General features: G+C 35.2%; 2 protein-coding genes across 2 annotated transcripts; both read left to right on the top strand.

Annotated features, from left to right (window-relative positions):
• The first annotated feature begins 2584 nt into the window (after positions 1 to 2584).
• LOC145113030 (uncharacterized) lies at positions 2585 to 11419 on the top strand. Its single transcript, XM_079049140.1, has 3 exons — positions 2585 to 2693; positions 2766 to 3152; positions 11262 to 11419. The coding sequence occupies exons 1-3, from the start codon at positions 2585 to 2587 to the stop codon at positions 11417 to 11419; spliced, it is 654 nt and encodes a 217-aa protein (XP_078905266.1).
• Positions 11420 to 11561: 142 nt separating this feature from the next.
• On the top strand, positions 11562 to 14224 carry LOC145113031 (protein FAR1-RELATED SEQUENCE 5-like). Its single transcript, XM_079049141.1, has 3 exons — positions 11562 to 11675; positions 13270 to 13359; positions 13433 to 14224. The coding sequence occupies exons 1-3, from the start codon at positions 11562 to 11564 to the stop codon at positions 14222 to 14224; spliced, it is 996 nt and encodes a 331-aa protein (XP_078905267.1).
• The last annotated feature ends 2153 nt before the right edge of the window (positions 14225 to 16377 follow it).

Below are 16377 nucleotides of genomic sequence, written 5' to 3' on the forward strand. Positions count from 1 at the left end.
GTTGTGTTTTCGTGTCCCAATGATTATTAAGTATCATTTTTTAAACATCCCAAAAATATGACCAAAAATTTTCAATTTTTAAATTCGAATAAAACAATATTCCAAAAGCATTGTTCATACAACCCATAAAATAAGTATATCAAATATCATGAAAATCAGAGTGTGTCCTAAAAACAGAATCCATATAGTGTGTGCGATGCAGTCAACCCGAGCTCTTCCCCTTGGAACCGGAAGTACCTGAAACATAAACTAAAAACCGTAAGCACAAAGCTTAGTGAGTTCCCCAAAATACCACATACCATACATACAAATAAACATATAATGGGCCCTGCCCTGTCATCGGGCCCCGCCCGACATCGAGCCCCATTCGGTAATAGATCGGGCCCCGCCCAACATACATATAACATATATCAAATAAACACATACACATGCAATAATCACAAAGATACATAGCATACAAAATGGTCATTGGGCCCTAGACCAGTAAGCATATAAGCACATACAAGAGTCACACAGACAACTATCATACTAACATACCATAAACATCGATTGAAATTGGTGCCTTCGACCCGCTAAACCTAGTGAGAAAACTCACCTCGTAAAGCTGAATGAAACGAATGATCCCTAGCTGTTGGTCCTACAACTCCCCGAGCTATCAGTTGTCAAATAAAAACCAATTAACATTTGGGATCTAAATCATAACCAAAAATCCCCACTTGGGGTAAAAAGACCATTTTACCCCTAACCTAGCTTGGTCTAAGACTGAAGCCCAATTTCACAATCTAATAGGCCCAAAAGTCAAATAATCCATCAAGGCCCAATCATGGCCCAATTCCCAGTTGGGCCTAATTCCTTCTTATGGGCCTTAGCCCAAGGCCCAATAATATTTCTGGCCCAAAACTCCCAAAATCAGTTGGCCCAACTAAACCCTAACCTTCTAAGCCCCAAACGTGGCCTAAACCTAAAGCCCAACTTTGAAATGCCACCTGACTGAGTACGCGGGGCATACTCAGCTTGTAAGCTAAGCGTACTGGCTCGAAGGCTTATACGATGTGCGTACAGGCTTGTACGCCCAACGTACTCATCCAAATCAGCCATCTTCTAGATTTAGCTCTTAACCCAGTAAGGCTTCGCTCCAGAATGCATATCTGACCTCCTTAAGATGGGTTATCACGTAAAGTTGCTAAATTTACGTCCATACATGGCTATATGAAGCTCTAAAGCTCAACAAGGACTTAATAAGAGACTTAGGTTGTGTTTGTTTTTTTTTAAATCCTCTTCTAACCTCTTAGTGTTGCGCGACACAGCACACGTGCAACACTTTTAAGTTCGCGGCAGTTTGATTTTTAAAAGGCTTCGGGCTCAAAAACCTCTTCTCGTCCTCTTCCCCACGCAACATTGGGCTTGGCTCTTCTCACCACTTCTAAACCTAATAACAAAAAAAACACGGACAAAAGAGTAGCCGTATTGTCGCATCATTCTCCTTCTTCGTTCTCCCTTCATTTTCTCCCTTCTCGTCGGCCCTGTTGAAGACCGGAATAAATCCTCTAGCCGCTCACCGCTGTCGCTCGCCGCTCGTTGTTGCTGCTCGCTGGTTGCTGCTGCTGCTCGCCGGTCGCTGGTTCCGCTGCCCAATCCACCGTCTTTGCTGCCATCGTCTTCAACATCAACATTTCTGATTTCTTATTTGAGTACCTAAAGGCTACTGATTACCACCGGTTCACTAGTAATTTATTCATTTTTCTGAAACTTTGAAACTGTGAAATAAGATTGAAGAAAAAGATGATAATCTCATGATTTTAAATCTCCAATGGTTTCATAAGGGTCATAATTGGCTGTTTTTCAGCAGATCCACCATGATCTATAAGAGAAAAGTTTATGTTTTGTTATAATTCTAGCAGTTAGAGATATTAGAGCCATAAATTGAGTTAAAATTCAGCTTTAGTGCTTTGTTATAATTCTAGGAGTTTGTGTTTTGTTCTTTAAACAGATTTTCTGCTCAAATTTATGTTTAGGTTCATGAATTTTTGTGCAAAATTGTTATGAATGTTGGGTAAAATCATAATCCTTGCTGAAATCATATACTTATATGCTGAAATCATAAACTCATATGCAAGTTTATATGCTGAAATCATTGGCTGAAATTGTTTTTTTTAACTTATTTGTTGAATTGTTATCACTTGTATTTCTTGAATGGAGATCAAGTTTAGGCTTATGTGGAAGTTTGTGTTTAAATTGTTGAATATGCTAAACTTATTTTTTGATTATGTTGAAATATGATTAATCTTTGTTGCTAAAGTATGTATTCTATATTTTTTTTGTTATTAGCAATGGGAGATAAACATACATGGACCAATGAGCAAACAAAATGCTTATTGCTCACTTGTATTGAAGAAGTACAAACATTCTGAATCCAAACATTCCGGGACATAATAGGAGGCTACGACGGGTGTTCAAGGCAGCAGTTGGTGCATTTGACGACACTTTGATACATGCTGTTGTCCCTGCAAACAAACGAGATTTATATAGAAGTAGGGGAAAAGGCGATTGTTACTAAAACGTATTGGCAATATGTGACTTCAACATGATGTTTACGTTTGTTGTGGCCGGTTGGGAAGGGATAGCACACGATTCTAGAATTTTATCAGAAGCATTAGCAAATCCACATGCACCATTCCCGCTTCCACCATCAGGTAAATTTATGGTTATTTAAATAGTTTTATCTTAGTTTGAAAAATAAATGACTTTTTTTGTTTTTTTTACAGATAAATATTATCTTTGTGATGCCGCCTATGCAAACATTCGAGGTTTTATGGCACCGTACCGTAATGTGAGGTATTGGCTTGGAGATTTCCGTCGAAGACATGCATTAACGAATAAAGAAAAATTTAACCATGCACATGCAAAACTTCAGAATGTCGTTAAGCGTGCTTTTGGTGTCTTGAAAGCACGATTTCCTATATTGAAGAGGATGGCACCATTCTCTTTGGTTACACAACGAAACATTACCCTAGCATGTTTTGCGCTTCATAATTTTATAAGAAGAGAGGGACTACGTGAAGAGTATTTTGCACGATATGATGAACCAAATGTCTCGGTTCGGAATAACAATGCAGTCGTTGATAATGATGAAGATGAGATTCCAACACATGGTACTGCAGCAAACCGTGAATATATGACCCAGTTACGGGATGAAATTGCCGAACAATTGATGCAAAATATGGAATGAGAATTATTAAAGTTTGGTTGTATGAATTTTATTTAAAAATGTTATTGTAAGACTAATTTGGTTGTTTGAATTTTATTTCAATGTTTTAAGACTACAATTATTAAAATTTTGGTATTACAAAACTATTTTCGGTTTATTAAATTACTTTATTTTAAATTTTTTAATATCTGCAGCAGCCTACAGACGTTAAAAAAACAAACATGCTTCTCATTACAGTCTGCAGCACTTTGGTCCACCTCTTCTGCTGCAGAGATGGTCCGCAGACTTCAGACAGTTTCACTTCGGAAAAACAAACAACACCTTAGTGAATGCATGAGGCCCTAAACTCCATAATGTTGGCACCTTTATGCCTAAGGAGCCTATGATAACCCTAGATATGAAAGAATAAGTATTTGGGACGTCCTAATTGCATCATTTACCCAAACCATGGCTAAAAACATAACAATTTAACCCAAAAAGAGATCTAAGCAACTAGTAATCAAGATAAGAACTTGATACCTCAAACTCCTTGCAAAATGGGTAGTGGTTATGGATCCAATACTTCCTCTCCAAGCTTAGCAACTTCAAGATCTTCTAACTCCTTCACAATGCACAAAATAAACACCAAACTCTCTCCAAAGGCTCAAATGCTTAACAATGGAGGTTACAACTCGATTTAGGGTTTTGGAGGCTTTGGATGCTGGAAATGAGGCCAACCCTAGAGAATAAGGTGGCTTATATAGGGTGCAAGACCCTCAATTAGGGTTTCAATAAGGTTCACGTACGCATACGTACGCCCAGCGTACTGTTGGATTAATGTCTAAGTCCATAACTATATTTGGTATGTACTTGACCCGACCCGGCATGGTCCATTTGGGTTGCACTTCACCGGCACAATTTATATGGATAGTCTTTTGAGAATAGTATGATTATGATTTATATTAATATATTATAAGTTCTAATATATTAATATGGAATCATATTATTTAATTAGTATTTATCAAGAATTAATTTAGAATTAATTAAGTGATCAAAAAGAACTAATTAAATATAGACTCTTATATATATATGGAATGGGCCAAGTTCATTTAGGTTGGGCTAAGCTTTCATGGATGGTCCATGGAGCTTTTAACCCATGGATCCTATGTAAATGAAAGGTCATGGGTATTAGGGTTTACATGGATGTAACCCTAATCCTCCATAATATATAAAGGGGTCCTTGGCTCACAAAATTGACACAAGTGTGTGAAAATAAGAGTGGACCGATTTTAGTGTGCATACATATTCTCTCAAGTTCTTCCAAGGTGTTTTGGTGATTTGTGATTCCATTTGAGGCTTCCACACTATTGGGGCTAAGCTCTTAAAGCTTGAAGACATCAAGCTACATCAAAAGGTATGTCATCTAACTAGAACTTTGTAGTATAGGTGCTTCATAATATGCTAGTTAGGATGACACCTTGGAATAGTTAATATTTGCATGTATAATAGAGAAAACATAGATCCAAGGTTTATAGGGTTGCATGTACATCATAGGAGTGTTAGAATGCTCAAAACCCAACACGTACGTGACGTGGGTCCCGATTTGCCAATAACTCAGTACACTAAGCGTACCAAGTGGTACACCCCGTGTCCTGGTTTTTCAACCAATACACTAAGCATACCAAGTGGTACGCCCCACGTACTACTTTAGGGACCAAAATGCATAATTTCAAAATAGAAGGGCCATAAGGTACATACTAGGGTACAAGTGTTACAATTTTACTTAATTTTGGAAAGCAATATAACTAAGTGGTGCATACTCCTCCCACGTAAACGTTGTGTTTTTCGTGAAAAAGTGAAGGGTTATATAAATAACTTATTAAATGTAAGTTAATAAACCTTGTCCAATCATGTATTTTTGTTAATTAAGTGTTATATGACTTAATTTTGGTAATGACACTTATCATTTTGAGTCACAACTATTCAAATACATACAATCTCTTTCAACTTGTATACGTGAACAAAACCCCGTATAAATCTTATTCCAATTTTATACGGTAATAAGGTAAACATCGGGGGTCTATAATGAGCTCATAACCGAATTGCGACACAAGGCCTCTGCACCAACACTACAAAGGGTTGTGCTGAAAGTCCACATCAGATGTTTATCAACGTCGTGGAGTTAGTAATGTAGAAACTTCAACGCTTGATTTTGACTCGTCGGACGATGGTTGTAACTATCAACCGTTGGTGGGATGTCTACCCATATAAATCAGTACCATCGATCTATACATGACGTTCTATGTTCCATACGGATTAACGGTTATTACACATATGACATTTACTAAGATTTACAGTCTTAGTGTAGTTACATACATAGCCCATATAGCTTATAAAATGATCCTAACTCATATGTATTTTTATAAACGAACATAGCTCATATAGGAAACCCGTGTGTGTTAGATCCTAACAATGTGTTTAGACATCCTAACCTTAAAGTCTCAATTATAAGTTTATTGAATACTTATAATTCTTTGATGTTTAGGTATAATTATTGATTGAATTCTTTTAGTATTTGAGATTCGTAAGACTTAACATATTTCCAATTTTTATTGTCGGTCGTGACAAAATTTTGGCAGCATAATTATTGCGTTAAGAACAATATTCAGATTTCAACCAACGTGAAACCAACAATTTCAAATATTCTAACAAGCCTAAATAGATGTTTAATCATGAATTCTAACAATATGGCACACATTTAGTAGGTTATAAACTATGCAGTTGACACGATTTTATGGTTTGTAATATGGTCTATAATTTGTACGACACTTATTTTGTTAATAATAATCAGATAAATGTAAATGGTTTGATCTATAACTAGTTTTTATCAAACATTATATACCCATTATTATAAAAACCAGTAGATAATAAATCAATGTTTTTATAAAAATTAAAATGATCATCTGTCACAAAATATAACCATTTTTATAAACACTGGTACATAATAAATCAATGTTTTTATAAGAATCAAAACGATCGTTTGGCACAATATATAACCATTTTTATAAAAACCGGTAGATAATAAATCAATGTGTTTATAAAAAACGAAACAATCATTCGACACAATAACAATTTTTATAAAAAACAGTAGATAATAAATCAATGTTTTTATAAAAATCAAAGTGGTCATTTAACACGTTTAGTTCAAATATGTCCAAATCTTAAACTTTATACTAATAAGTTTATTAGACTTGATAATCATTTATTGTTTAAAAACTATATCAGAGTTTTCTAACAAAATCGGACAACATAACTGTTAATGCATGATCCATTTAGCATGGTGCAGACCTCAAGATCTGGAGCGACAACCTTGTCTGGCGACCTTCGGGCGCACGACTGACGACCCTTGGAGGCCTGGCTCAGCTCTTTGCCAGCTGGGCCTGAACCGGATGGGCCCACGGCCTGACCTAATCTCCCTTTGACATAATTCCAAGAAGAAAAGACATAATTGCCCTTCTAACCTAATGGTCCCCTATAAATAGAACATTCCCCCACCTTTTTGAGGGATCTTCTCTCTCCTAAAAGCAAACCCTAAGGGACCTCTCTTTTCTCTCCCAACCTTCACACATCCGCCATGGCTAAACATATAACCCGTCTATCATCTTCACCGATCTGACTTGATCGTCAGAACTTGCTTCCGGGGCTCCGGCCCCGGTGTAACACCTGGTTTAAGTTGGAAAGGATTTATGCATGGACTCGGTGAGTTGGGAGGTCAACTCGTCGAGTAGGGTCGTGAGATCATGAAACGCGGAACGGGACCGACTCGGCGAGTCGACGTCCGACTCGGCGAGTCCGAGCTGTTTAAAGAACACCCTAAATTTTGGGTTTGCCCCTATATAAACGTCATTATACGCCCCAGTAGCCTCCCTTAGCACCATAGAAAGACGTTTACGGACGCACACCCTCTTGTGAGTGAAGCAAGATCAATTGGGAGCTTATACTTGGGATTTTGGGGAGGATTCCAAGCTTGAAGAAGAAGTATCAAGGGGAAAACACTAGATCTAGCATCTAGTTCGTCTTGGGCATTGATTTGAGGTATGAATTTGTTACCTTAAGCATAAATTCTATTTGAGAGTTGTGATCAACTTTGAGGAAGTGGAAGCAAGCTTAGATATGGACCTATCACAAGGATATGGTTCCAGATCTGGACCTTCTTAGGCCCCAAATATCATAAAGTTGCATCTTTTATTGAGCTCATTCCCTCTCCATGCATAAGAACCTTGTTTGAAGGTTAGTTTTGGGTGTTATGGCCATGTGAGGCTATGCATGCACGTAAAGTTTGCAACTTTACGTGATATCTGCAATAGGAGATGATGGATCTAAAGTTTGGGACCATAAGTCCCACTGGAAAGGACTGTAATCATGATGAACTTTGGGGGACTCGACGAGTCGTGCAAGTGACTCGGCGAGTCGAGAGGGTTTTCTCGTTTACGGCCAAGAGTGTACGGCCAAGAGTGTACGACCAAGGGTGTTCGGCCAAGGGTTTACGGTCAGAGGTGTACGGCCGTACACACCAAGGAACTCGACAAGTCCCTCGGGTGACTCGGCGAGTCGACGAGTTAAGCAGGGAACCCGACGAGTGAATGATTGTACTCGACGAGTCAAGGGCAACATGGACTGTTAACCTTGACTATAGACTTTGACTTTGACCAAGATTGACCCTGGGGGTATTTATGGGATTATGCTGAGTTACTTACTCATTGATTATAGACAGTTTGGGAGGAGCAGCGTGGGATATATCTGACTACAGTTTGCCAGTTCAGCCTTTAAGAGGTGAGTTTTCTCACCATACCAATAGGTCTAAGGCACCAAGGCCGGCCCATTTTGTGATAGTTGGTTTATTTGTTATGTAGAGGTGTGATATGTATGTGTTCATGATATGTGGTAGAGATAGCCTTCATGGCTAACGGTAGAGATAACATTATGGCTAATGGTAGAGATGGCCTTATGTCTAATGGTAGAGATAACCTTTGTGGCTAATGGTAGAGATAGCTCATGGCTAATTGACATGTGATATGTGGTAGAGGTAGCTTTATAGCTAATGTGATACGTGGTTTGTGTGGGGTATGCTCTGGGGGACTCACTAAGCTTTCAACTTACCGTTTGTAGATTTGTTGTAGGTCCATCGGAGTCCAAGGGCAAAGGCAATGTGTGATGATGCGGCGTGCACTCTATCTCTCTTTTCCGACCTGGTTTGGGGGACACTCTGATGTTTTGGACATAATAATGTTGTAATATTTGTGGTTTGAAAGCAATTATTGGAACCTTTATGTTTTATGAAAAACGGTTGACTAATTAAAAATGAAAAATTTCTTTGTAAAATTTGGGTCGTTACATCCGGAGCAACTCTAACGATCTGTTGTGGTTCTTGCTAGGTATAGAATTAGGAATACTCAGACGACATCAGACCCAGATCCCCGACCCGGATCCAAGACTCAAGACTCGAAAAACCGGTGAGATGTCACAACAATAACAACTGTATTTTGACCAAAACCAAGTTTCATCCATTGTGAAACCAATAAAAAATATAGTAAATGTACAAGTCATTAAAACAGTAATCATATCAAAATGACATTTTAACAATTCTAGACATTTTAACAATTTTCTTTACCCGTTCCATTATTAATGTTTATAAATATAACCATAATATAGTTCTTAGTCGTTTCAAGACATAAAACTGTAGATCTTTACGTTTTGTCCGTGATTGCAAATTTATGACTTAATCTAGTCGTTTTTAATGACAAGTAAATAAACTTGACGTAAATAAGAAAACATATAAACTTTTAAGGTAAACCGTTTATATCAAAATGTAAAAGACGTGATATGCATGTATTCTCCCCCGAAATCAAAAAGTATAAAAGGGGCCGTAGAAATTCACCCTTGAAACGTGAAAAGTATTTGTTTTGAGAATCAGATGTTGTTTTGCGTTTTCAAACTTTTTGAATGGAAAACTTATTGAATGAACCGACTTTACAGGGTGGTAGATCGGGTCACTATGAGCACGAAAAAGTAGTTTTCTGGCCGATCGAGACTTGTTCGCTTATTCTGAACTTTTGAACGACACCTTCGTTCAACGTAACGACTTCACAAGTTTGTAGATCTGCCCACCAGGAGTCGGAAAATATACTTTTTGAGCCAAACGGAGCTCGTAGGAAAAAGCTCACCGGAAATTGCCGTCTCACGGTGGGACGTGGAACAAACGGGCGGCCGGTGGCCGGAGTTCACCACCGACGCCGGAAAAAAAGAAGTAAAAAGGAGAGAGATAGATAGAGAGAGAGAGTATGTGTGTGTGTGAAAAATGGTTGATCTTAACCTTATATATATATATATATATATATATATATATATATATATATAAAAGATAGAAGCTTTCAAACGTTCCGTGCCAAGTATAATATTTGTATCCGTTTATGTAGTGCTATTTGCTTTTCTTATGGTTCATAAACCCCCAAATAGTCGTTGAACTATTTTATATAAAAAATGATATGATTTGACAAATGAATATTCTATAAAAATAAAATCAAAAACTGGGGTGTTTCACGACTTACGAACGAGACTTTGGTTTATAAACAACGGTGATTTAGGTGTCTTCTGGGGGTTCCGAACCACCACTCGATTTTTCGTCGTAGTGTAAATTTTTTTTATTGAACCATCTGGTATGCTTGTCACGAAATTGTTCGTGGTCTACGTGGCCACTAACTACAAATGTGAACATCATCCCATATGTTTGTGGTGGTTAGTAGTGAAACATTTCCGTGGTTAATTGTGGTGGGGAACACCGACCACCACACTCAATCAATTTGTTTCTCTTTCTATTTCTTTCTATCTTTCTCCATCTCTCTCTTCATTTTAATTGATTAAAAAATAAATATTTTCTATTTTAATAATAAAAAGTAAGAGGGATATAATGGTGAGTATCTCAACCTTTTAGTGGTTGAATCTGATGATGAATTAGCACCCACCACTATAATGGTTAGTGGTGAGTATAACGGATGACCTTAAGGTGCACCCACTAAAAAAATATGTGCAACTATAACAAGATGAATTCCGAGTCCGCCGGTTCTTATAAAACCATTTGACTCTTCTAGGTCCTCCTTATCAATAAAATTGTTACTATCGTTCACAAAAGAAAAATAACACAAAATTATACTGTATTATCAATATCATTAATACTATATTATCATTCCAAGTTTCCAACACGTTCAAACCATGCCCCACCAGACCCCCACTACATCATCTATAGTCCAAATCGAATTACTCTAATTAGGTGTGAATCTTGTAGTATTGGGAACGTCTATTGTGATAAATTTGATACTATTAAAATAGCATAAAATAGTGGCTTGAAGTTTTCACAAAATCATGTTTATAGTAAATTTCACGATTATATAAAGTGATACTAAAATTTGTTATAATTGGAATTTATCCAATGACTGTGAAAGTCTGGAATTACAAAAGAAGATAAGTCAATATCCTATTTTTATCAAAGTTTGAAATCTTCATACGAGGGAAACTTTGGTCGCCATATTTGAATAAAGATGAAGCGAATTGGGTGTAAATTTGGCATAAAGATATTTTAATCTAGTTTTAATCTAGAATGAAGTAGTTATGACTTTGCTAATTTTCTTGTGGGAGCTGTTATTAATACCCTTGATTATATTTTCATATCCCGGTAATCATCACTTTTTAGGTAGTTAACTTTTTCAATTGCAGCTTTTTTAGAATTTCAGAATCATTAACCAATACATATACACTCTTCATTCAAACAACCCACCGTGTAATTTAAGCTTTTTTTATGGAAGACTGCAACTTCATCTTTGAAAAGCGTGTTCAATATTTCGTAAATTAAAACAATTTATATACTGCAACCAACAACAACCAACAATTACATAGTAAATCGAAGATCATTTTTCCACTTAATCAAACAATAATACACGATACATGTATATAAACAAGTGCAATAAAAATGATTAAGTAATAATCCCAACTAATAAACAAATCTGTTAAAATCTAATAGCTTCCGGAACCATTATCTTCAACCACCGCCACCGCCGGCGATATACTGCCACCATTAACCGTGCTGACGTCGCCGGAGAAGAGGGGAGGAACGTGAAAAAGAAAATAGCGACCGAAAAGAACGAGAAGTCTAAAACGTCACCGGAAATCGTCGCCTAAAGCGTGATAAATCGCCGGAAATAGTCTGAAACGTCACCAGGACCACCTGAAGTCGAGGGAATCGTCACGTATCTCTCATCTAGAGGCTGAATTGTCACCTGAAACCTTGCCATCATCGTCGGAAAAAGAACAAGAGAAGGAGATGCTAAAAAAAACTCGCCGGACATTGTATGATATCACCGGAAATCGCCAAAAGTCACTTTTTAGCTGCTTCTCTCATCTGGCGGCTAATGTTTTGCTAGGGTTAAAAGACAAAGTAAGCAATTTATATCCTATAACTTTACGTTTACAACCTATCTTTTTAGAAGTATTTCAATTTCTACCCTTTAAATATATACCTATAGTCTATATTTATTTATGCAACTTAATATATAAAACATGCAAATCAAAATAGGGCTAATGTCATAAAAACCCTCAAGTTTTCAAGGTTTTGTCGGTTTTACCAAAAGTTGAATTTTATGTCCGTTTTTACCCTAACATTTTCGAAAAAAATATTCGGTTTTACCCTTTTACCGGTGATAACAGGTTTTCCAGGTTACCATTATATTAAATTCGCAAAAAAACCCTTAAGTTTACCATTTTTTTTGCGTTTTTACCCTTAAGTTTATAATTTTTTTTACACTTTTACCCTAAGTATTTTTTTTCATAATATACGTATTCATGCAGAAAAATCGTATTTATATATGAAAAAATGTTTAATTAAATGTTGTATTTTTTTTAATGTTATATATATATATATATATATATATATATATATATATATATATATATATTGTTTGTGTGTGTTTTTGCAAGGTTATATCATTTAAAAAGATAAATAATATTTTTAGAATTATGAATACGTGTTTTATAGATATAGTTTTTAGAAGTATAAATACATATTTTTACTTTTTTATATATTAATATGTATCTATACTTCTAAAAATATATTTATACTTTAAAAAAACATATATCAAAATACATACTTACACTTATAAAAATATATGTATATACTTATATAAACATGTTCATGATTGAACAAGTTTTTTTTATTGATATGTATATTTTTAAATACATAAAAATACGTATTTGTAGTTCTAAAAACATATTAATTTGTTTTTTTACATCTTAAATGGTTTATCCAAGAAAAAAACCTACACACACACACACACACACACACATATATATATATATATATATATATATATATATATATATATATATATATAAAGAAATAACATTAAAAAATGTAAATACAATATTTAAATAAAATTTTTTTCGTATATAAATATGATTTGTCTGCATGAATACGTATAATATGAAAAAAAATACATAGAGTAAAAGTGTAAAAAAAATTATAAACTTAAGGGTAAAAACGTAAAAAAACTGTAAACTTAAGGGTTTTTGCGAAGTTAATATGATGGTAACCTGTTATCACCGGTAAAAGGATAAAACCGAACATTTTTTGGAAAATGTTAGGGTAAAAACGGACATAAAATTCAACTTTGGGCAAAACCGACAAAACCCTGAAAACTTGAGGGTTTTTATGACATTAGTCCATCAAAATAAACCTATCGATTTGACATAAACATATCAAAATAAACAACCTATCATTTTTGAAGAGCTTTATACCTTTTATAATTTACGTAACACCAAATTTTATAATAGTTTTTTTTTCATCAAATTTTATAATAATTTTTTTTATAGTTGTTACATATATTTATTTATTGTAACAAAATACTATCTATTTTTTTATCAAAAAATTGTTTAATATAGTTTATGTAAATTTTATAAATTGTACATATTTAATTTTTGTTAATACATCTTTTTTTAATTTTAAAAATATTATATTGTTTGATGCTTTTTTTTAGTATATAGTGATGTTTAAGTTATTTGGAATCAACGTATTTGCTCGAGATGAAGATACTTCTACCAAAAATTCGGCATTTTCCACGAAACAGGTTACATACTTATACTACATTATAAAATTTTATATTTTTCATATAAACCATAACACGTAAAATTCAATTTTAGATGTTCAAGTCTCGTGAGGAATTGTTTGAGTGGACACAAAACAAAGCACGCTCTCTAGGATATGTAATTGTCAACAAAAGATCAAAGGCATATGCCAACAACTTTGTGTATAAAGTCGTACTTATGTGTGATCGTGGGGGTGAATATAAAGCTACTAACACGGTTAGAGCATCTGGAACCAGAAAGACTAATTGTAAATTTGAACTGGAAGGAAAGTATTCAAAAGAACATAATAAATGGACGTTGAGGGTGATATGTGATGATCATAATCATCCACCTGCACAACATATGGAGGGTCATCCGTTCGTAAGACGGTTATCTGTTGACGAGACTCGATTGATGGAAGATCTAACAAGAAAGAACTTGCCGCCACGTGATATTCTGTCAACCTTGAAGGGGCAAAACGAAAATAATGTATCGGTAATTCAAACGATATATAACGCACAACAAAAGATTCGCAGGCAAGAGCAAGCAGGAAAAACTCCAATGCAGGTTCTTATGACCATTTTGCACACCAACAATTATTTATATGAGTTTACTACAGGCGATTCAAATGAGTTGGAGAATCTGTTTTTCGTTCATCCAACGTCTTGGAAGATATGGCGTGCATTTCCACATGTGTTGATGATAGATGTCACTTACAAAACGAACAAATATAATAAGCCGCTTGTAGAAATTGTTGGTGTGACCTCAACTCGAAAAACATTCTCTGTAGGTTTTGCCTTTATGCATAGAGAAAAAGGAGGCCAACTATACTTGGGTGTTAAACTGTGTAAAGTCAATACTCGATAAGTGTATGCACCCACGTGTAATAATCACAGATAGAGAGTTGGTACTCATCAATGCATGTGAAACAGTGTTTCCGGATGCGACACGACAACTTTGTAGATGACATATCGAGCAAAACATTTTAAAGATTTCCAGCAAAATTATCATGTTGGATGACGACCGTGACTCTTTTAGAATACTATGGAATTTACTAGTTGGGTCTCCGACATTGATGGCATACACGGAAAACTACCAACGACTTCAATCAATGTTGATAAACTATCCACGTAAGCTTGTTTATTAACTATATTTCTAAATCATAACTTTCATATTATTGTTTATGTACTTATTTGTTAATTTATTTTACTTCACAGGTGTTATGAGATACATAGACGATACATGGTTAAACAAGTACAGGGAAATCTTTGTATCTGTCTGGGTTGATCAACATCTCAATTTTGGAAACCACACCACCAATAGAGCCGAGAGTCAACATTCAAAGTTAATTTTTTTTTGAACTCTGCAAATTCTAATCTCGATAAGTTCGTGCAACGGATGAATCAAGTCGTTCAATCACAACTAACTTCGATCAAAGAAAGCTTTGAAAATAGCTTGACTGTTCGCTACAATCACCACAACTTGTCGTGTTTCCAATTGTTGCGGGGCCATGTTTTAAACGAAGCTTTAGATATAATATTAGGAGAGATCCAAAGGTTGGGTGATTTAATGTTAGACTCCTCAAATTGTGGTTGCAAACTACGTAACAGTTGTGGGTTACCATGTGCTTGCATGCTTTCTTTCTACTCGATTTCAGGTTAGTATGTTCAATTAAAACATACATATAGATTTTTAAATATTAGATAAATAATTAATTTATATTTCAATGCAGGTGAAAATATACCCTTGGATTCAATAGATATCTTTTGGAGGAAGCTTGATATTTCAGATACGACGTCTGTAGCAGACGACGATATTAATTGCGATGATGTAGTGAATAAACTTAAAGAAAACTTCAACAAACAATCAAAAGCCGGGAAAATGTTTTATAGGAGAAAGCTAGAAGAGATATATGACCCGCAAAAAACTGATGTTGGAGAACCTACGGTTCAAAAAAACACGCGTGGACGACCAAGTGTGAAGAAACAACAGAAAAAGAAAGTCAATCCTCCAAATCATGCTCCCGGTAGATGCAGCTTCTCAACCACATCAGAGTTTAATGGGGTGAATTTAAATAAAGAACCTGAAAGGCATAGCTTTTCGTGTGGGATTAACTTAAATGATGAACCCCAAAGGCATAGCTTTTCGTGTGGGATTAACTTAAATGATGAACCCCAAAGGCATTATCCATTCCAAATGAATGTTATTCCAGATATATTTCATGATTACATCGACGATATACATGATGTAGAAGGTGATGGAAATTGTGGGTTTCGAGCAGTAGCTGTTTGTTTGGGGTATAATGAAGACCAGTGGCTTTATATTCGAAAACAATTGCTTGAAGAGTTAGAGAGTCAATATTACGCATACCAAAGAGTTTTTACTGACGGGTTAAATGAGGTATACCAGTCATTGCGTTGGTTTCAGTCACCGTAGTCCCTCTCTTCTTTGGAGAGGTCCTGAAGAGTTCCAACCCCACCGAGCCATTACGTTGGCACTTGTAAACGGTATCTATTATATGTCGGTGTTTTTGAAAGGAAATTACCCAATGCCTCCTACCACAGCGTATTGGAACGCCCATAAAAGTGCGTCTGCATCTACATGGCAAACTATGTATTGGCCGCGTTTTGATTTATACAATCAACTTAGGTCTCGTACTTCTGAAATACCTTGGATACATATTGAAGATTAAGTGCGAATGTATTTGACTTTTTTATTATTTGTTGCGTCAAAATATTATTTTATTATTCATTCTTAAATTTTATGCAGACATCGAACAATTTAATGCATTAAATTAGACTATTGAAAGATATAAAACAAAAAATATATTTTCGTTTTTAACATAATAAATTAATTAAAATTTGTTCAAATGCTATTGAAAATGGACCGTTAACAATCCAATTAATTTTACTAATGAGACTATTCACAATAATTACATTTTACTTTCTCATTTTAAAACAAGATATATATGTACGTTTTTATGTTATTGATATTTATATTATTTTTTAAACTAAAAATTA

This window comes from Lactuca virosa, chromosome 5 (genome assembly GCF_052849685.1).
Source record: "Lactuca virosa cultivar CGN04683 chromosome 5, Lactuca_virosa_CGN04683_v6, whole genome shotgun sequence".
Lineage (NCBI taxonomy): Eukaryota > Viridiplantae > Streptophyta > Magnoliopsida > Asterales > Asteraceae > Lactuca > Lactuca virosa.